This window comes from Anoplophora glabripennis, unplaced genomic scaffold (genome assembly GCF_000390285.2).
Source record: "Anoplophora glabripennis isolate ALB-LARVAE unplaced genomic scaffold, Agla_2.0 scaffold453, whole genome shotgun sequence".
NCBI lineage: Eukaryota > Metazoa > Arthropoda > Insecta > Coleoptera > Cerambycidae > Anoplophora > Anoplophora glabripennis.
The window spans coordinates 186,545-208,265 of record NW_019416543.1 but is presented as its reverse complement, the minus strand read 5'-3'; the positions used below and the strand labels follow the sequence as shown (position 1 = coordinate 208,265).

Sequence of the window (21,721 nt, the reverse complement as noted above, 5' to 3'; positions counted from 1 at the left end):
AAAAATAACTTTTTAAATGAACGATAGCTTCATTTATTTATTTAATAATAGTAAAATAATTCCGAAATTGAAATTTTAATTAATATTTCGTTTAACAATAATTTTTGTGACATTTTTGTAAATTAAAAAAAATTAATTATAAAAGATGCATTTTTTCTGAGGTTCAGGGCTACTCTACGAATTCGTAAATATGCCTATAGTTATGTTTTCGTCGAGCTACCCAGTTTAAAAAAAAAATAAGTTTCTACGATGAATAGAAGCCGAGATATTGCAAAATTTACAGCGCGCATCAATTTGAACTTTGGATTCAACTTCTCTCTCGCGCGCGACCGCTTGGTCGAGCTTCCCCCACCACCACGCCGCCGGCCGTTGGATAGTTTTCTTAGCAAGTACCTTCTCTTTAAAGGGCTCGTGAGTCGTTAATTTTCCACATTTTTCAATGCAATTTACGGTAAATCGTAGTTTACGTCGTAAACTTTATTTTGCGAAAAATTCAAGTCTTAATATTTTATAAACAATTGCTATGATTTCAAAAAAAAAAATCTTATCTTGGCTCCTGTTGGTCGTAGAGGGTACTTTTTTTTATTTTAAAACTGTATTTTTTGCCAGCTATCAATTGCATCTATTTTTCGGTGAGATAGCATAAATAGCAATAATGTTATTCAAATTGTTTATAAGCGAAAAACGCACGGTTTTTTAGTGCACAATTTGAGAATGTTAATGTCAAAAAAACGGTGATATTTTTTAATAGGTCGCTTAATTACGTCTTTAAGATTACAATGACGCTTTCAGAATCATGTTTGGTTCGAAAATTAACGCCTGTACAGAGGCTTAAAGTTCATTCATTTTGGAGCCTTTGTTATAAACAAATTGAATTGTGCGAAAACTATTGCACCTACAGCGCCCACTTTTGGCACACTTTTGAAGTATGATAAAATCCTCAACTTGTCATATGTTTTATAAAATTTTAACAATAAATGCGATAGTTATAAACAATTTAAAAAATGGGCACTCTTCTTATTTTTTTGTTTATTAACCGATTTTAATTTAACAAGTCATTTTGTAGATAATTTTACTTCCTATAAGCTGTCTGTGAGTCACTTTTCACTAAAATTGATGGTTTTCTCTGTAAAGTGAAAAAAGTGTTTTCCTCACTTATTTGTTTAAATAGAAAAGTATGCTAATAAAAGTTTTTGACTCACGAGATGAGAGATGTCTTGTATTATGTTCCTTAGACAATTTTACAATAATCTCGGGGATAGGACTTTTTTCGAGTAAAAATTTAATTTGCTTGGTCTACTAGTTCTGCATGCACACAGTCCAAATTCAAAAACCAGTGGCGGAGAAACAAGGATATTCCTTATTTAAAGTAAAACTTCTACTCCACTGAATTAATTGGTAATATGAATATATTTTATAACGTTCTGAAATATTCCGAATGAAAAAACATTCCTTTATTTTTGTCGAAAAGAGAATGGTTTACGAGTTATGAGACACATTATGAAGCGGCTTTCCAGATATTTAAAAAAATTGTTTTATTTTCGTTAATTTCAACGCCCTGTATCTTATAAACGGTGGCTTTCTGCGTCTATGTTCATAGAGCAAAGTGATGTTAATATTTGTTGTTTAGTAGTTTCCCGAAGTCTATTAAAATCTGTACCACCCTGTATATACCTTTTAAATTGGATGTTCTTGTAAATTTCCAAGTACCTATTCTAACAAGGCAATTAGTGAGATAAACGGAGAAAAAGAAGATACACAATGGATGAAAAAATGCCTAGTATTAAATTATAAGCAATTACGTGTTTGCCAATTGGCCTTAGAAATACAGGCTCGTCTGGGTCACGCTGGCGAACGCGCAACATCGCAGACGGCGGCGGCGAATATCGAGAGGAACGGGAACGAGAGAATTCCGCATAGCAGCTGCAGATGCAGCAGACGGGTCGGGGCTTGTCGTTGCATTGCATTGTATTGTTCGTTCGCCGTGTAAAGAAGAAGAATGCCCGTCCGCCGTCTCGCCGGCCTTTCGAGAAACGGCATCGGTAACCTGTAATTTTCGCAAGGATCCACTGTGCTGTCGTAAACGGAATAAAATATTCCGTCAAGTGAAAGGCCGGCCAGATCGTGGAAGCCGCATTTCGAGCCTGGAATTTCTTTACTGTTATACAATTAGCCACTTGCACAAGAACTGGTACCCGTTTGTACCTACGTACTCTCATTAATGTTGTTTATACGAATTTATCGATATCAGGTGTTTGGATTTTGGAAATTCCTCGATTCATCTTCAAGGAGCTCAAAAATAGTTCATAATTAATTACCTCTGTTAAGCCACTTCGTAGACTCCTTTCTACAGAGATTTCATAATTGATTATATCATTCGTGAGTCACATGAGAAGAAATATCGAAGATCCGTACCACGCAAATAATAATTAGTATACATTAAATTTAAAACTATCCGCTTAGCTACTCAGTCGTGTCTAATGTATACAGCCCAATTTTTTTGTTCGTACGCCATTAGAAATTATCGATTTATCATAATCAATTAACGACTAACTACTTTCAAATTTAGAAGACAGGACAAAATAGATACACCTCGTCTCGCATTAGTTTCGTTGAACTGAAACGAAAAAAGCTTTACTACCGGTTGAGTGTGCCAAATCGCGTTATCGAGTCCTTAATTTTCCCATTTAGTCCAACCAAATTAAACTTGGAGAAAAAAAAATTGTTACCTGGACTTTTATAAGTGGAAATGGTAAAAGGGCTTATAATAAACCTAAAAAAAATAAATGCGTGAGCAGGGGCGGCGGTGGGTTGATTTGGGGGGTTGAAAAGTTATGAAAAATTGTATCATTGGGGTTTCTGGCGAAAGTTGACGTCAAACAAAAATGTATCTAATACAAATGTTGTAGATCATGCAAAAATATACAACTTTTGTAGAGGTCACTTTTTAATATAACCGCAAAATTTCCGAGAAAAATGCGAAAAACTGTTTTTTTTTATTTTTCGTTTTTTATTTTTCATTTCCACAAAAGTAATTTCATTTTGACGAAACTTGGTGAAAGTATACCTTTCTCTGTCTTAAATTACCTCAAATTTTTTTAGATAAAAAAAATGAAGTATTTGAGATATTCATTTTTTTCGGCCCGACACTTTTTTTTTCAAAGAAAAATTCTACTTAAAAAAAAAATCATCGTACAGAGTTCTGCCGGTAATAATTTTTTTCGCTTTGTCATACTTTTTGGGGAAATAAAAAAATTTGTAATCACAATTCAAAAACATGCTCAAAAGTGCAAAAAAGTAAAAAATGACTTGCAGCAATGAATTTTTCAGTAATTGTTGACAATTTGTTTAAATTAAAAATCATTCAAAAACTGAATACACCATTCAATTCTACGAAAAAAATAAAAAAAAAACTGTTTCATTGTTTGACCCAAAACTTTATTTTTGTACAGTATTGCTAGGTATAAACATCTAAGTAGAATTACAAATGCACAAATGATAAATTATCTCTGGATGATTTGAGATTTCAGCAATACAAAGTATTAATTAACTGCAAAGTCTACTGTTGACGCGAAATCCGAGAGAGAGAGGAGAGAATAAAAGTCAATAGGTACAGCACAAAACATCCAAAAAATTTTTTTAATCCATAATTTAAAAAGTTGTACCTAACTAAAAAAATTATACGAATTCATGAAATATTTTATTATTTCTAATTAGTATTGCTAATAGTAGTAAAAAACTGTTGGATATTTTGTGCGGTATTGACTTTTATACTGTTATGACTTCATCCAATAGATATTTTGAAAGCGTTCAGAGCCGTACTCAGGAAAAATTTTAAATTATAGCTAAAACAAGCTAAAAACTTTTTAAGCGATTACAATAGTAATATCCTCTAATTCAGAATTAAAAATGACTAGATTTTGTGATAAAAATAGCAGCGACGTATTTAAAAAAATTAACTCGATGATGGCCCCTCAAAAACGAAACGTCGGATTGCAAAAATGTTGGCGCCATTGTATAGAGCGAAAAAAGTGGCATTGTAAATATGTAATTTATTTTAAAATTCGTTTTCAAATAAAGGTAGAAAAAATTAAATAATTTTGCAAAATTTCGAGTTTTTCCGGATATCTCCGGAACTACCCGAAATTTTAAAACTTTCTAAACAGTATATTGTTAGGTATAAGAAAACACAACTTCTAATCTAAGCCACTCCGTATCTCTTACCGTTTCCTAGATCCTCATGCCTATCCCATTCTTATCTTGGACACACTGTATATGAATTCATCAAAAAAATAAGTACACTAATCGATCCTACGGAAAAAAAAAATATTTTATTTATTCACTATTCGACTTATGTTTATAGCAATACTGTACAAAAATAGTTTTGGGTGAAACAATGAGAGTTTTTTTTGTATTTTTTCCGTACAATTGAATGGTGGAATCAGTTTTTTATTTTTTTTTTAACAAACAAATTATCAACAATTACTGAAATATTAATTGCTACAAGTAATTTTTTACTTTTTTGCATTTTTGAGCATGTTTTTGAACTGTGATTACAATTTTTTTATTTCACCAAAAAGTATATGTCAAAACGTAAACAATGATTACCGGCAGAACTCTGTACGATGATTTTTTTAAGTAGAATTTATCTTTGAAAAAAGTGTTTCAGGCCGAAAAAAATGAATATCTCAGAAACTTTTTGATTTTTTTTTTTAAAAATATTTGAGGTTATTTAAGACAGAGAAAGGTATACTTTCACCAAGTTTCGTCAAAATTAAATTATTTTTGCGGAAATGAGAAATTAAAAACGAAATATCAGAAAAAAAAACTGTTTTTCGCATTTTTCACGGAAAATTTGAGGTTATGTTAAATAATGACCTCTACGAAAGTTGTAGATTTTTGCATGATCTACAACTTGTATTGGATACTTTTTTGTCTGACGTCAACTTTCGCCAGAAATCCCAATGATACAATTTTTCATAAATTTTCCACCCTCCAAATTAACCCTCCGCCGCCCCTGCTCACGAATTTATTTATTTATTTATTTATTTTCGTTTATTATAAGCCCCTTTACCATTACCAGTTATAAAAGTCCAGGTAACAATTTTCTTTTTTTTTCCTCTAAATGAGTTATTTTGATCGGTCTAATTGTTTTCGTTTTCTTTTTGATTTTTTCAAAAAAATATGCTGTATTATTTGCAGATATTTTATTGGAAAAAGTAATCTTAAGGGGTTACTTACCTTTATTAATTTATTTTAAAATTATTTTTATACAGTGACAGATAATCCTCACCATGGGAAAATATATAGCAGTCATAAATATCACACTAAAAAGTGTCAACGAACTCACATTACAGTTTTAGCATCCCTTATTGTTATAAACATTCTACATAGATCAAAAGGGGCGAATAGTAGGTACCTTTCTAAAAAATTCAATGGGGAATGCCTTCTCTCGCCTGCTTAGTTCATTTACAATTCGTTTTAAAATAGGTCATTCCATTGTTACATGCCAAGTCCATACATAATTTACCTACCATTTTACTTTCTTTCCTCAACGGTGTGGTTATTGTTATGTAAGAAAAAAGAAATGCCTATTATTTTTCAGATCGGCTACTTCCTGTTGTTTTTTTTAACCTCTCTTATCGCAACCAGTTATCGTTTGGTTTTCGTAGAATTATCTTATCTTGCTCTTTCCTCTTATGAGAAAGTGGTTAAATTTTATCATCGACTGAAACTATCTACACGGTGGCATACGTCATGTCATATTTTATGGAGTTCCAAGATGCACAAAATTCGTTCAAAATAAACGAGGTTCTTAAATCATTAAATGTGTTGACTGCGGGCTCTTTACTGGATGCATAATAAATATTGATCGAGCCATCACACCCTTATCTTTAGTTTCGAGGACAGCAATAAATTTGATTAGGTTAATGGAATATTTTTATTCTGACTAAATATAAAAATAAGTGTTATAATTATTGCTGGATGTTACAGTAAGAAATGTAATAAGATTTTTAAAATAGGCATGGCGCCCACTACTTAGGCCGTTAAGTCGGACACAGGATGGAGTTTATGGAAGGGATAGGTTAGAGGTTAAAAGAGAGTTTCCTCCACTAGCAATGCGGCACAGTGCGGCAAGACGTGTATCGATGTTTTTTTGATATTGTAGCCAAGTTTATGAAGGAATCGTTGGAAAGCTTGTATACATAGATGGATACACTAAGATAACACAGCCACACAAAAAAAAATTGCCTGTACTCTTCACGCGACATATGTTATCTGTAGTATTTTTGCCTCCTGATCATGAATCCGGTGTCAGAATCGAGCTATCACATCACAGGAATTTCCTAACCTCAAAAAACAGGTCAAAAATAGCAAAAATTCACGAAAAAGTGCTAGGAAAAATACAAAATTTTTTTTTTCTATAATCAAATGTTATATGGTTAAGACACCGCCAAACGTGAATCCGTGGTCAGAATTAATGTTTTTTTTTCTAACCTATAAAAACGGGTCAATTAAGGTCAGATGTCACGAATTTTCAAAAAATAACAGATTCGCGCCAAATTTGCTATACGATGATTTTCAGGTCTCTGATCACGGATCCGAGATCAATTTTGCAAAATTCAAGATGGCGGACCCAAGATGGCCGACCAAATTTTCAAAAAATACAGATTCGCGCCAAATTTGGTAAAAATATAATAATAAATCAGCGAACCCGAAAACCCCCGTATACCAAATTTGGCACAAATGTTGTTTTTTGAAAATTTGTTCGGCCATTTTGGATCCGTCATCTTGAATTTTGTAAACTTGACCTCGGATCCGTGATCAGCCACCCCGAAAACCCCCGTATACCAAATTTGGCGCCAATCTGTTGTTTTGAAAATTCGGGATATCTGACCTCAATTGACCCGTTTTTTTTTTAAGTTAGAAAAAGAACCATCAATTCTGACCACGGATTCACGATCGGCGGTGTCTTAACCATATAAATGAACATTTGACAGAAAAAAATTTTTTTTTTATTTTTCCTAGCACTTATGCTATTTTTGATCTGTTTTTTGAGGTTAGAAAATTCCAGTGATGTGATAGCTCAATTCTGGCACCGGATTCGTGATCAGGAGGCAAAAATATTACAGATAACATATATCACATGAAAAGTACAGACAACTTTTTTTTTGTGACTGTGTAATCGGAAAAAAAATAGAAGAAAGGAATTATATAATATATAATTTTAAAAATTTCGTTACTTTAGCATTAATTTAGTCTGAATCCGAATAATAAGGTCAGACACCATTTAACATAATTACAAAAAAATACTGCCCACAGGAAAGACCATTGTTCTCGACCGATGAATATTTATTTTGTCACTTTTACTTTTTTCCAGCCTATATTCGGTATACGAATTTGTTTATCTAAAAGTTGGCCAACTAATGTATTTATTTATCACCTTGTAACTAACAAGTTGAACAACCGACAGAAAAAAACGTAATTTAGCACTTGGAGACTAAGTAGCTTTCAAGGATACAGGTTCAAGTAAAAATGATGAACTTTATGAATAATATAAGTGGGAATAATGTGTGTTAATAAACGAAATTAGATACTCACATAATTTTATGCCTTGCGTAAATGTTCATTTAAAATTCGATTTTCTATAAAAAGGCTTTTATTTATTCCCTTAAATATAGAGGGCAATTGCAAGAATTGGGAAGAAACACCAGTTATTGAATTTAATAAAACAAAAACCTTTACATTTTTATTTAATGTCGTCGTATTGTAATGTATGTAATTTTTGGAAAATGTCTATTAATTTTATAATTCATTCATAAATAATTTAACGGTATATTGAAAACTTGTACGTCCAGATTCCTAAATCATTTGATACCGGATGTACTTGGCAGTGGTTAACCAACTATTTCTGATATAATTTGTAATGTCAAGGTTTTACATAGAAAATTATACGACACAATCGCAGACATATTACAATTTTACTACCAGTTGACCATGAGAGTCTCTCGGTGGGTTATTTATATAATAATTAAAAAAAATTGGATCTATTAATCGACTTGTTTCACGATAAAAAAATTAATTTTCATACGACCGATATCACCGCGCAAGTAATTTGAAACCCCTACTTTTAAATATACAATTACGTTAAGAAACCCCGTAATTAATTGTAATTGTAAGATTGATGGTAAAAAAAAGTAGAGGGCTGTATATGCATTTTTTTTTTTTGAGAACACTAGAATTTACCAGAATAATATGATACCTCATCCGAATATATGCAGGAAATTTAATCGCATAACATGTATTTATAAATTCACTTATGTATTATTTTTACTCCATGAGTAAATAAGTTGCTTGCGTACAGGAAATCTAGACATTTTTAGATGTTGGAAGACGCGGTTTTAACCTTTTTGTTACGACGAACTCAAGTTTTTACTTCTTACTACATCTAATAAAATGACTTTCGTCCTACCTCCACTTCTGGATGGATACACGTAATTTAAGTATTATATTTATCTACACACCATTGTCTCCTACGCACGTTACGAAGTCCCGCGCTTTTTATATAATGTGTCAAGGTTGCTTTGAATATATATACACGTGTTTCGCATTTCCCTTCCTGTAAAGATCGGGCAAGTAGGCATTCAGTCGGTTGTCTACCGAGACTGGTCTGGTCTGGGCTGGGGTCTGGTTCGTCTGCTGGTCTAAGAGCCGGCTTCACTAATGTACTATTACGTCATCCTGTCTAATCCGAAAATCTTCATTTCTCGCTTGCACGTGTTGCCTAACCTGCCTCTTTTTTGCTCGCCCTAAATCAGTCGGTGTTCCATTGCGTTCCCACCACACGGATCAGTTGTGGAATCTGAGGAATGGTGCCACGGTAAAGCATGTATTTTTCCACGGGGTAGTTTGTTTCCTGTTCGCGCGTTCCTCTTACCCTTTGGGGAAGGACGATACATTTTCCCTTCGGCAAATTTTGTATGGTTTCCTCCTTGTGATGAAAATCTTAATTTAGACAACGTCCAAAGTGAATCTGAAAAAAGATGTTAAATATATTTAGTTTATGTTTAATACACACAGGGTGTTATATATTTAATGTACATGGATCTACCAGATTCTTGAGATCAAAATATGATGATTGAATTAAACTTACATCTTTCCGAAGTTACTTTGTTTAGCGGCTAGAGGATGTTAAAATTGGTAAAAAGAAATGTATTTTTTCCTAATGTATAATTGTTTAGAGCGCATGAAAATATATAATATCCGCGGTTGTCATAAACAAAAAAAAGTTGAATTGTTGAAATTGGACAAAAACCCACACGTCAAGAAAAGTTATCGAAAAGTGTCCCCCCGCTGTTTCTGCTCCTTGAAAGAGCCCGCTCCCACCATTGTTCTGTTCTCGCTGCCCCGCTGTATCTGCTTCATTGGAAGACCCGCTGGATTGGTGAAGGAGGAACTTTTGAGGGCGAGTTCAATTTCAGCATAACCGCAAAACCGCTTCCATCTATACCGCACAATAATTTGAAAGCGTTTTGTCGCTAGTACTTGTGTGCTACATCAGCGCAGCGAGACAGGTGTTTTCTTTCTCGTATTTTCATTTTTCATATTTTCAACGGTTTGCGCATAATTATTTTGTCAATCACCTACACAGTTTTGATACAAATCTATATTGATAAAAACAAAATAATGCTTTGTGAAGTTCAGTAACATAAAACAATACTTAATCATCTCTTCAATCGTTTTCATTCTCTAAATTATGAATTGAAGTCCATTTTTCTCTGGAAACAAAGCATTTTTCAACAATGTCATGTTTGGCTGATTAATATCCGAGTATTCATTTAAATGAGAAAACTAAATTATTTTTGCCAACTTTGGCACCATCTAATGGTTAATGAAGTAACTTCAGATAAAGATAAGTAAGCCGAATTCGTCCGAATTTGATTCAAGAATATCTGGTAACGTCCACGTATATTAGGCCAGGAAATATAGTTGGACGCAACTTTTTGTTTCGGCAAGTTGAATTTATCGCTATAGATGCTAAATATTATGTACAATAACATATTAGTTTCCACAGTCATAAAAATGGGAGGAAGATTGTTTACAGACTGGTTAATTGTATAACTTTTTCGTAAATTCACGTTTTTAGTTCATATTTTTTTTCCGTTCGTTCCACGAGAAAACAGTAAAATACTTTTTCTGTCTGTACCTCCGTTGTTTTTCAACGAATCTTGACGATTTTTTTTAACTTAAAGCTCTTTTCATAAGCTTTCCGAATATGTAATATTCTAAGGCTAAAAAATAAAACTTTCCAGGTTGCAAATTTGAAATTTAAAAAAATATATAGATTTCAATGTATTATTATGAAATCTACCATGAAAAAAATCAGTGCGATTGTGGAAGATGCTCGCAATCGTCTAAACTAATAATTAGTTAATTTGTTTATAAGGCCATAACTTGTAAACTATTCAACTTACCGATTCCAAATTTCGTGTGAGTTATTAGAGAGTGATAAGAAATGAGAGGATGCGAAGCCAAAACGTTCTGGTAATAATAACGCAGTTTATAAATGTTTAATTCAAAAGTCATAAATAAACTTCTTCAGTTTATCACTTTTGATCTAATCAATATTTTTTGACGCTCGAGGGCTAGTTTTGTAGGTTTTTTGAAGAAGAAAAAAGTTACTTTACTATTTTCTCGTGGAAATGAACGGAAAACGTGAATTTACGTAAAAATTATACAATTAACCACCCCGTAACCCCCCATTTTTATGACTAGAAACTAATATGTTATTGTACTAGTATATTAAAGTATAAGTGGATATTAAAGTCTTTAAAACACGCGCGATTTTTCGAGCACGTGTTTTAAAGACCAGTTATCCACGAATACTTTACGCTATTTTTTTTATTGGTACGCGTTGAAATCATAAATATTGTATTAATACTACAAAAAATGGAAATAAGAACTAATAATGCCAAATGGTTGAATTTGTAATGTTACATCAGTATACTGTGAAAACGAGAAAACAAAAATTAATTTGTAACTCTACTGTCACATAAGATTAATTGCTGTTACCACAGTTATTACTAGTTGTATATTGTTTAAAAATGACTTCTAACATTGATTACTTAAATAGTAAAGCAGAATCGCGATTAATCCCGCAAAAATCGCTTATAGAAAAGAATACGACAAGTTCATCAAAGGATGGAAAAGCAAAAGGTAACAAATACAGATGAACGAGTTGTGCTTGCTTATCTTTAGAAAATGTCAAATGTATTAATTTGCAGCATTTCATCTGATTTAAAAAACCGAAGTATTAATATTTCAAACAATACCAACTCCACCTTTTACATTCATTTAAATAATAATTTAAATAATAATATAATATTTGAATAAAGCTTTTGAAACATTTGTTAGTAATATTTTATTTGACGTTACAAGGTACTTCTGTCAGAGCAATAATTAAAAAGATGACATTTAGACTTGACGTTTCTCGGGTTCTTGATGTTGCCATGGTAACTTTAAAACACGCGCGTTTTTAAAAGTTGGATTTAAACACTGGGGCGTGCTTTAAATAAGCAAAATAGGGTACCAATAAAAAAAAATAATATTTAGCATCTATAGTGATAAATTCAGCTTGCCGAAACAAAAAGTCGCGAAATGGTCATTTCCCAGTTCTTTTTCCTGGCCTATATAGGAATATTTGTATTTTAATCTAATAGTGGTAGGTTCAGTTTAACATTAATACACGTAAAAAGAAAAATTCCAACGACGTTTATGTTATTTAAAAACTATGTTTCTGATCGCACATCCGGGAATGACGTCCCTTAATGGAAATTACAGATTAATGAACACATAAAATGATTGGCAAATGACCGGCAATTAAGAAGTCTCCCCCGCTCTGTCGCGCGCTTATTGAGGAAGTGGAAAAGGAAAGTGAATGCGAACGCGGTAATAATATACGCATCTAAATATATTTTAACGGCAAATGACCTCGACGCATGGCGCGATCCGGCTAGACGAGACGGGTTTCCAAATACTGCGGTCGTCGCGACGCCGAATAAGGCACCATCGGTTCAACCCCCTCGCTACCCTCGGCAGCGGGAAAAATACCTACGATGCCAGACTGTGATCGGCCGACGAGGGGGGTCCAACGGAATGCTCCGGGGTCAAGAGACGCGTCTGCGCCACCCCAAACCAAGCCGTAACGACTGAGAAAAAATAATTCAATGATTTTCGTCTGCTGGTTTTATAAATAATTCCAAAACGCGCAGTTGAATGCATGCAACTCCTAAACATATTTTTCGCGGAAAGTTTTGGAATTACGAAATATTCTCCTAGACGTGAAAAGTAAATGGGTACCAGTCAAGGTTAAAATATAATTACATCTTATTGAGGGAATTTTAAAACGAAACATGACGATTTATTTTAAAATTTGGCCTACATTAATTATGCGTTTATCTTATCTAGACCAAGTACTCTCGCTTAAGTCCTTTTCCAATATTGACGATCGAGATAAGACACATTCTTATCCGCTGGAAGAAAGAGCGCTCGTGTGGGACATTTCCTATTTCCAAAATTAGAATAAGATATTTAGGTTAGTCTAAATGTAACTGTTCGTCAAACAAGACGAGAAAAACTTGCAGAGATCGTTGACATATTTTTGTGCCGGTTTTCAGGTTGTTCCATGTAGGTTCTCGTTCTAATTTCAGCTTGGAGGTGGTCTATAATTCTACAAGCGTGTCGTCATCGGTCTGTACTGAATCGTCTATTTTTCGTCACATTAATTTCCAATTTTTAGAACTTATAACTGTTTTGCAACTTCTGTTCATTTCGTCGTTTTCAAAGTTCTCCGTTCGCACTACTGAAATCTTAAATAATATAGAGAGTAGAGCGTGTCGGTCGGAAACGCGTTAAAACTTTTTACCTGACGAGAACCGAAAGCCGTCCTTCTTGGAAGTCCATTGTTAGGGTAGCCCAGGCTAGAGAGTTGGCAGTTAGCTGTGACCTCACAAAAAGAAATGCTTATCTGCCCGTTTCCACGAAGTAAAAAATAACGATTTTGCTTTCTCGATACACAGAATTTTGCATACTTAAAAAAAACATGCTTTAACCTTTCGTGAGAGCGACAAACAATTTAACTATACCTAGTTTGTTTTAATATTTTACTGAATTAAACAGTACCTGGATGTTATTCCTGTTCATTCAAAAAAACAGGTATCTACTTCCCGGAATTATTTTGAAACTTGTACCCGTACTACCTGGAACAGAGCTGTAAATAAAACTGTTATACCTTCGCCCTAAGTAAATATTTCACTTAAAAGATAAAGCTTAGGGGATTCTACTACAATGGTGCTTGGGCTTTCGCAGTTCATTGGCATATGCCGAAAAAATCCGCATCCTGTTTACCTGCGCTACAATGCTTAGAGGTGTATTATAGATATGAACATTTAAGGATTAAGCTCGTTTTGCCCACCCTCTCACATCTGGTTCTACACGAGAACTGACATCCGAACTAGTTCAACAAATTTCTTTCATTTGATTAAACTATTTCGATATGCTTTAATTGGTTTTTGAATCGATGGAATGCAGCTCGAGAACTGGAACCGCCAACGACTCGCCTTTCACATTCCAAAGTGTAACGGATTTTTTGTGTGATAAGTCCCCCGTTACGGCTCTAAGTTCATTTAATATCCTATCATGTGCTTGTACAACCGGCCCCGAATTGCTATTCTTCATTGTCATGATATAACTAGTTAAATTGTAATAGTGGCGAGATAACCAAGACGATTTAGCATTCGCCTGTCCCGGTCGACAAACTTTCCTTGAGATCGCGCAAATTTTTACGGACGCAGGCTCTCTCGCTCTTGCGGTACAGTTTTATTCCTGTCGCTTAGGTACGATTCTATACAGTGCGTATTTTTATTTTCAGTTGAGCAAATATATAAGCTATATGGATTTTTTTTTAATGAAGCGTAGTCGTTTTTATACAATTTTCCGAGTCTAGATACCTACTTTGGTTAAAATTAAATTAACTGAATTTCTTTAAACACGAATACAGTACGTGCCTAAAGTATGGAATAAATTCAGTAAAAACGAAACAATTTTTTTTTGGGAAAAATCCTTGAACAGGTCGATTTTTAATTTCAAAAATACATATTTTAGCATAAAAGGCGATTATTAAACGTCATTTGTTTTCGACATTTTTTTTAAATAGCAACCCCCTATTTTTTTCACAATAGTATAAGCGGCGGTCGGGATCGTCTTCATTGAGTTCCAGCACAAGTTGAATTTTGTAGGGATGATATTTTTCCTGCCTCAGGATACGTAGCACTGTGGTCTGACTAATTTCATTGTTTAATGCAACAGTCGTGAAATATTATGAGGATTACCTACCATACTTATCAAAATATTCTATTTGTGATCTTCACTAATGCTTGGACGTCCAGGTTTTGGAATATCTACAACATTGCCAGTTTCTCTAAATTTATGTTTTTCATTAAATAAATCGCAAACTTCCTGCTGCGTTCTAGTCTTATCCCCGCATCCGATAAGAATTAAAATTTCAATTCTTTGTGTGACAGTTGAATGTGCCATAATACTTTAAATTCAACAATAATTTTTATATCGCTTACAATACTTAGAAAGTCGGTATAACAGTGACACTTTGTAAAGATTTACACCTACGTGATCCATAAAAAACTTCAGGCATTTCGAAAAACTAAATTTGATAACGTTTTTGCTTTATTTTAATTGATTTGGGTTTTCTAACATTCAATCGTCACTCGAAAACTTTCCTATGTAAGATGACAACATTTTAATACTGCCGGATCGACAATGAAACGATCTTTCAGAATCAAAAAAAAAAATAGGGGCACTATTTAAAAAAAATTTCGATGACGTCATTACTCAAAAACAAATGACGGTTGAAAATCGCCTTTTATGCTAAAATATGTATTTTATAAATTAAAAATCGACCTGTTCGAGGATTTTTTCCAAAAAAAAATTTGTTTAGTTTTTACTGAATTTATTCCATACTGGCGCGTACTATAGCCGCGTACTGTACACAGGGTGTTCTGAAACTCCGTCAGGAAACTCCTGGAGGCTATGGATTAATATGTAATGAAAATTTTTTTCGAATTGTCAATTAATTGTTTGCAAGTTACAGCTTGTCAAAGATCAATTTTTTTTTAATTTTTCTATTTACATAACTTATTTAATTCAAGTTCGATTAGTCTCTCATTTGGCACACCCACTAAGTAGATGAAGCTCTATTGGACCAGTCAGAGAAAACTTTCATGAAGCGCCGCTAGAGGGCACTTTAACTAGAATTCAATTTGTTTTGCTCATAAGTTTTTTCTCTTGCTAGACAGTACAGAAATTTAAACATTATTAAAAGAAAAATAATACCAGAAAAAATTATGTACTTTTAATACGAGTCGATAAATGTAACCGTTTAGCAGGAAATCACTATTAAAGTGTTATTAAACATCAAAATTTTTGATAATTCTTTCTGCAATTAATCAAGTTGCCATGCTTTAATACCATCACTTATAAAACAAGCTTCGTTAGTAAATAAAATATTATTAGTAAATTCATTATCCTCGGCTTATTTTTCCACAACGTTATTACTTACAGAGCCGAAAAAACATTATTATGGTGAAAAATCAAACATACCTGCTTTAAATTATTTTTGTTACAATTCGTAACACCAAAATAACTAATGATATTTATTTGCAGCATGGCAACTTGATTAATTACAGAAAGAATTATCAAAAATTTTATGATGATTTGATAACACATTAATAGCGATTTCCTGGTAAAACGGTTACATTTGTCGACTTGAAGTAAGAGTACATAATTTGTTCTGATATTGTTTCTCTTTTCAATAATATTTAAATTTCTGTCTAGCAAGAAAAAAAAGTTATGAACTAAACAAATTTTGAGTTTTAGGTAAAGTGCCCTCTAGCTGCGCATAATGAAACTTTCCTCTGACTAGTCCAATAGAGGTTCATCTACTTAAGGGTGTGCCAAATGAGAGACTAATCGAACATGAATTAAATAAGTTATTTAAATATAAAAATAAAAAAAATTGAACTTTGATAAGCTGTAACTTGCAAACAATTGACAATTCGAAAAAAATTTTTATCGTCGAATTTTTGTTATGTTACTTCATAAATACCTAGATGACAAATTACAAATAATTAATTAGCATTTCCGGTTGTTATTAAAATATTATACAGTATCGTCCATAATTAATTTATACCATTACTATTTCTACTACATTACAACAAAAAAATGAGTTTTTATGGTTAAGTACTGGTTTAAATACATTTATTTTCTACGAAAATCTAAAATGCTTAAATACTCAATATTACCCTGTGCAAACCCAAACCCTTTTTAAAATGTACAGGATGTTCTCCAGTCGTTTTGGCGTCAATATAAAAAAGAATATGCGAAAATGTGACATTTTAGGAAACGATTCCACTTGATTAAAAAGTTATGAGTATCATGTTTCTATTTCTGAAAAATTAAGTAAGCTTGAAATTAGATACCAAAAAATTTTACTAAGAAAAATTCTTCGGCCCACTTTGATCTTTTCCATGTGCACCTAAAATACACTACTTGTATTTTTATTCTTATTAGAAATTATTTAGAATAAATATTTGTCTCAAAATTTGTTGTAAACTAGTTTTTTACAATTATATGATTATCAAATTAATATAAAAGTTAGCTGACTTTCTACAAATTTGATATTTATCAAGTGGTGTATTTTGAAAGTGGTGTTTCAAATTTCAAAAAACATCTATACGTGAACTTAAAAAAAACAAATTTGGTACCAAGAGGATTGAGCGGACAGTAAGTAGAGTTCAATTGAAGCATTTTAAAGGGTTAATAAGGGATGATGCACCATCAAAATGTGACAGAATTTTTTAACCCGTTGACGGACTTACTTTATTTTATGGGGAATTTAATTTTAAAAGTTTTCTTACTCTTGTTAGTTTTCAAAAACCTTTGTCGTCTTCAACAAAAACATGAATAACGAATAATACCAGACCTCAACAAATGTGACTTCTTTCGTTGGGGAACGTTAAAAGAATTTGTATATTCCTTGCCAGTTTCGTCTCGATAAGAATTGTGGAATCACATTACGGATAAATATACATTCAGTAGAAACAATCAGCTGAATAGAATAGACTTAAATTCATAGCCAACTTTTGAATTTTCGATGATTTTAAATAACAACAACAATACGTATTTTATTAGTTATTCGTGTTTTTGTTGATAACGACAGTTTTTTGAAAACTAACAAGAGTAAGAAAGGTTTTAGAATTAAATTCCCCATAAAATAAAATAAGTCCGCCAACGGGTTAAAAAATTCTGTCACATTTTGATGGTGCATCATCCCTTATTAACCCTTTAAAATGCTTCAATTGAACTCTATAGTAAGTAATAATTTTTTAAGTCCGCCAATGGGTAAAAAAATATTTTAATGGTGCATCATCCCTTATAACCCTTTCAATGCTTCAATTGAACTCTGTTTACTGTCGATTAATGCTCTTTGTACACTCACACCGTGTACCAAATTTGGGTTTTCTAAGTTCAAGTATAACTGAGACATTAATTTTTTTGTTAATTAATTTGAAACCCCACTTTCAAAGCCTATAACTTTTGAGTTGAGGGGTACAACTTAGTATAAAAATAAGTTGCGTTAAATCACCATATTCTGGGTTCTTATGCGATACACCCTGTATATCATATTAAAAATGTACTTTTTCTAAAAAGATAATATTTTTTTGCTCCCGACAGGCACTACTTAATTTTTTCAGGTAAAAAAAAATACATGTCAAAAATTACTTTTTAATTATACCAAAATGTCTAAATTTTACCTTAAAAATTGACGCCTACAGTTAAGACGATCTGATGACACTGTAGATAATAAATAAGTATTGCAGAGGTTGAATTCCAAGGATGAAATCAACAACTGTAATTCTAATCATTTCCTTTGTAGAGGAAATTCTGTACAATAAAAAGAAAAATATGAAATTTTCCCATTTTAAATTATATTGCAAAAATAAAAAATGTTATGAAAATGTTATATTTTTTTGAAGACAAAAAATAATTCCAAATAAATGAGAAAGTACATCTGTGCAAATTTAAAAATAACCATATTGTCAAAATTAAATAACTTGCGATGTACTTCACAATACTAAGTTTCCTTTTTCTTTGCAGAGGAAGAAATCGATGTCGTGTCAGTGACTGGGGAGAAGTCAACCATAAATAACAGAATATGTTCTCTCCCCACAAACCCAAGCGTACGTGATCGTCAACAGATCCAAAGACGAATGGCCACAGCAATAAGCAAAAACAGAATAAACGGCATAAAAACTATTCTACCAATTCGAAAGACAAGCACAGAAAATAATGCTCAGACGAAGAGAAAACTGCCAGAATCTCGAGTCGTTAAGAGAACTCGACAATACAGAACATCAAACAATTCACCGTATAAAAGACGTTCAACTTTGGGTAATAGTAGTGATAGCGAAGCAGAACCTTCGGAGAAACGAAGCTTGCATAATAACATGGAAAGACAAAGAAGAATTGATCTACGCAATGCTTTCGAGGACCTGAGGTTACTCATACCGGAGGTGAGCAAAAAGGAAAAGGCCGCAAAGGTAGTTATTCTTAGAGAGGCCTCCAAATATTGTTATCAGCTTGGGAATACTTCCGTTGATTATAATAACCAGCTCAATGAATTAAGACGAGAACAGGAACAGCTAAGGAGACGAGTATCTCAGCTTAGAAGAAGTTTAGCAGCCGCGCGATAAATCATATGAGTATTAGATCGTCTAATTTTTGGTTTATTTCAATTATACATTTAGTAAGAGAACACCCACGTCTTGAAAAATAATTTGAATTGGTAATTCATATAGGTACATAAATAATTATACTGTGATTTCTTGAGTTTTTAGGGGTAGAGTAATTCTTAATTTTTTGTTTTTTTTAACAGGTTTTTAAAGAATTTTTTTTAATTTATGCTGTCAAACACTTCAGATGTTTTATTATAATTTGGTGATAAAAATAATGTGATAACCTGCATACGAGTATAATTTTTGTTCTCATTCTGTTGATTCAATTTTGTTTTTGTGTTCTAAGAATTTTTAAATAATTTAAATTTAAGAAAAAAATAAAAAAAACATTGAGTATTTAAAACATAAGCAATAATGTTTTGTTCTTATATGTTCTATTGTTATTTGTGTTTAGTTACGTAAGTTTTGTACATTGTTAGTTTTGATAGCATAGTTTTTCATCGTACCATTTTTAACGTGTGAAACTGTAAATTAAGACATATTTTTATAATTTTATCAGAGTTGTATCTGGTACTTTACTTTGTACAAATGTCTATACTAAACTACCCATTATACATTTTTTTATTTTGTTATAAAATAATTGAAGAAAACATGTTGGTTTAAATTTTGAAAACCCTAAACTAATCCGTTTATAATTTTATGTTTTTCACTTTCTTTTGAGAGAAAACAGAATTACAGTTAATTTCATACAATCAGTTTTAGGGTTGAATATTATGAAGTGGGTAATATTTATTCAATTTGAGAATATATAGCGGATACAATATTTTACTAAACTATAATTTAAAATGAGTAGCATAATAAATACTACGATGCATTTTAGATGCTTTTTATCCTTAGATATTTTTAAATTGTCAAGTTACACCCAAACTAATATAATTGTAGATTTTCTTTTATTATGTAGTTATACATTTTGTTAAATTGTTATGTTTACGTATTTGGAATAATGTTTTTTTTTTTTGGAAAGGCCACCTAAGGGGATAATTTTTCAAGAAATAAGTAGTATCTTAACAATATTTGGAACATGGATTAACTTGAATACAAGGTATTTGGCCAATTTTTTTAATTTTTTTTTACAGACTAAATGTATATTAGGGTGGCGCCCAAAAAAACGAATATTTTTTTTCGTGTCTTGTGAAAATATGTTAGTTTATCATGTTTTAAGAGCCCCTTCAAAAAATCAACTCAACAAAAAAATTTGTTTTTCTCATTTTATCATTTTCTAGGTCTAAATTTTAAAAAATTATAAATATTTGATACTCACAGTGTGATAGTAAATTTTGCCTCCAGAAATTTTTTAAGTGTCTCGTGATTTATTTCTATTCTTTTGTTCATCAAATTCAATAAAAAATTATTGGTTTGTTGATATTTATTTTTAGAGGTCGCCAGAAAACATTTTAGGTACACTACTTTGAAAGTTAAAATAATTATGAGTGTCCTTTAGAAATTAAAATATCGATTTGAAATTTTCAGAATCGAGATTTTTTTGCAACCTAGAAAATGATAGAATAATGAGAAAAAAAAATTTTAAAAAATTCAATTTTTGACCATTTTGGAGATTTTTAAAAATCTTGAGCGACCTCTAAAAAAATTTTTTTTGAGCTGATTTTTTGAGGGGGCTCTTAAAACATGATAAACTAAGATATTTTCACAAGACACGTAAAAAAAAATCGTTTTTTTTTGGGCTACCCTAATACCGACTTCAACTTAAACTTTATTTAAATACTTTAGTGTAATAGTTGAACTTTAATATGTATATAACCAATTAGGGTGGTAGAAACAAACGATGCAAATGCAATTTTAAACTGGACAATCGAGTTATTGTAAAAAATAACATTTTACATAAAATCCGTCAGTTTTCATCATTTTAATCAAGTAGGTACCATATTGACAAAGTGTTTCAGTTAAAACGAATTAAAATATCCTCGAAAATATCGAATATAAATCCAAATTATGATGATTTACTGTTGCAAAACATTGTTAAGTGAATTTCTGATAGAAACGAAATTTAGGTGACCTGCTGTGGTTGAAGCTGTTTACGTTTGTTGTTGGGTAGTGTTCTTGGAGCGCCAAAAGATTCTGAAAAGTTATGGCTTTATTTTATTTGTAAAAACTTGCTTAAAACATACTCTAATAACTTTTCAAGTGGTTTTGGGATGCTCCGATTAATAATTAATATGCGTTTTCTTAGTTATACTAGTTTTAATTACCTTTAAAACATTTGTGCATGATTGTGTATACTTCAGTCTTCCTCTGCACAAAAAAAACATCATATTGATGTAGTCGTGAGATAAAGAGAATTGTTGTGTTCAATATTTGACAGTATTTTATACTTTTGATAAAATAAAAAATAAATAAAAAAAATATAGCAAAATATAAAAACAAAAAAATTTCGGTGAACCGCCGGTTAAATAGGCCTATATATACACCCCGTTTTTGTGGAATGCGACAAATTAGAAACCTAGAGAGAATTATTTATATATATTCTAATGTGGGACATTGCACAAAAACGAGGGAGCAAACTCTGCTATTTAAACGTACCTGTGATGTAACCTCGCTGTTGACCAAATACATAGAAATAGTTTTTACAATAAAAATTATGTATTCCCGTTTTATTTACTGAATTCTTGTTATAGTAAATATATAACAGGGCAATTCTCTAAGCTTAACGACCATCAGCGGTGTTACTGGGTCTAGTGACGCTGCTAAAAGCAAAATATTGTAATAAAAATTGTATGGAGCCCTAGGGGACTTTTGCATAAAATAATATTGTGTATATTGCAATGCCCCTAAGTAAACATTTGTAAAAAAATATATTTTAATCTGATTCTGTTAGTTTCTAGTATTTGCGAACT

The 21,721-nt window shown here is 31.9% G+C and overlaps 2 protein-coding genes across 4 annotated transcripts in view; one reads left to right on the top strand and one right to left on the bottom strand.

Moving 5' to 3' along the window:
* The window catches only part of LOC108909230 (transcriptional regulator Myc-1), a 74,016-nt gene extending 53,966 nt beyond the window's left edge, over nucleotides 1–20,050 (top strand). For 2 of the 3 annotated variants that reach the window (XM_018713492.1, XM_018713491.1), the window contains exon 3: nucleotides 18,232–20,050. In XM_018713492.1, the coding sequence (XP_018569008.1) occupies nucleotides 18,232–18,827 (596 nt within the window). In that variant the 3' untranslated portion in view covers nucleotides 18,828–20,050. The remainder of the gene's footprint in view (nucleotides 1–18,231) is intronic. The other variant, XM_018713490.2, reaches the window with a different exon arrangement.
* Nucleotides 7,186–21,721, bottom strand: part of LOC108909232 (tRNA dimethylallyltransferase) — a 47,940-nt gene continuing 33,404 nt past the window's right edge. The window contains exon 8 of the mRNA XM_018713493.1: nucleotides 7,186–9,034. The gene's annotated coding sequence lies outside the window, so the exon portion shown is untranslated. The remainder of the gene's footprint in view (nucleotides 9,035–21,721) is intronic.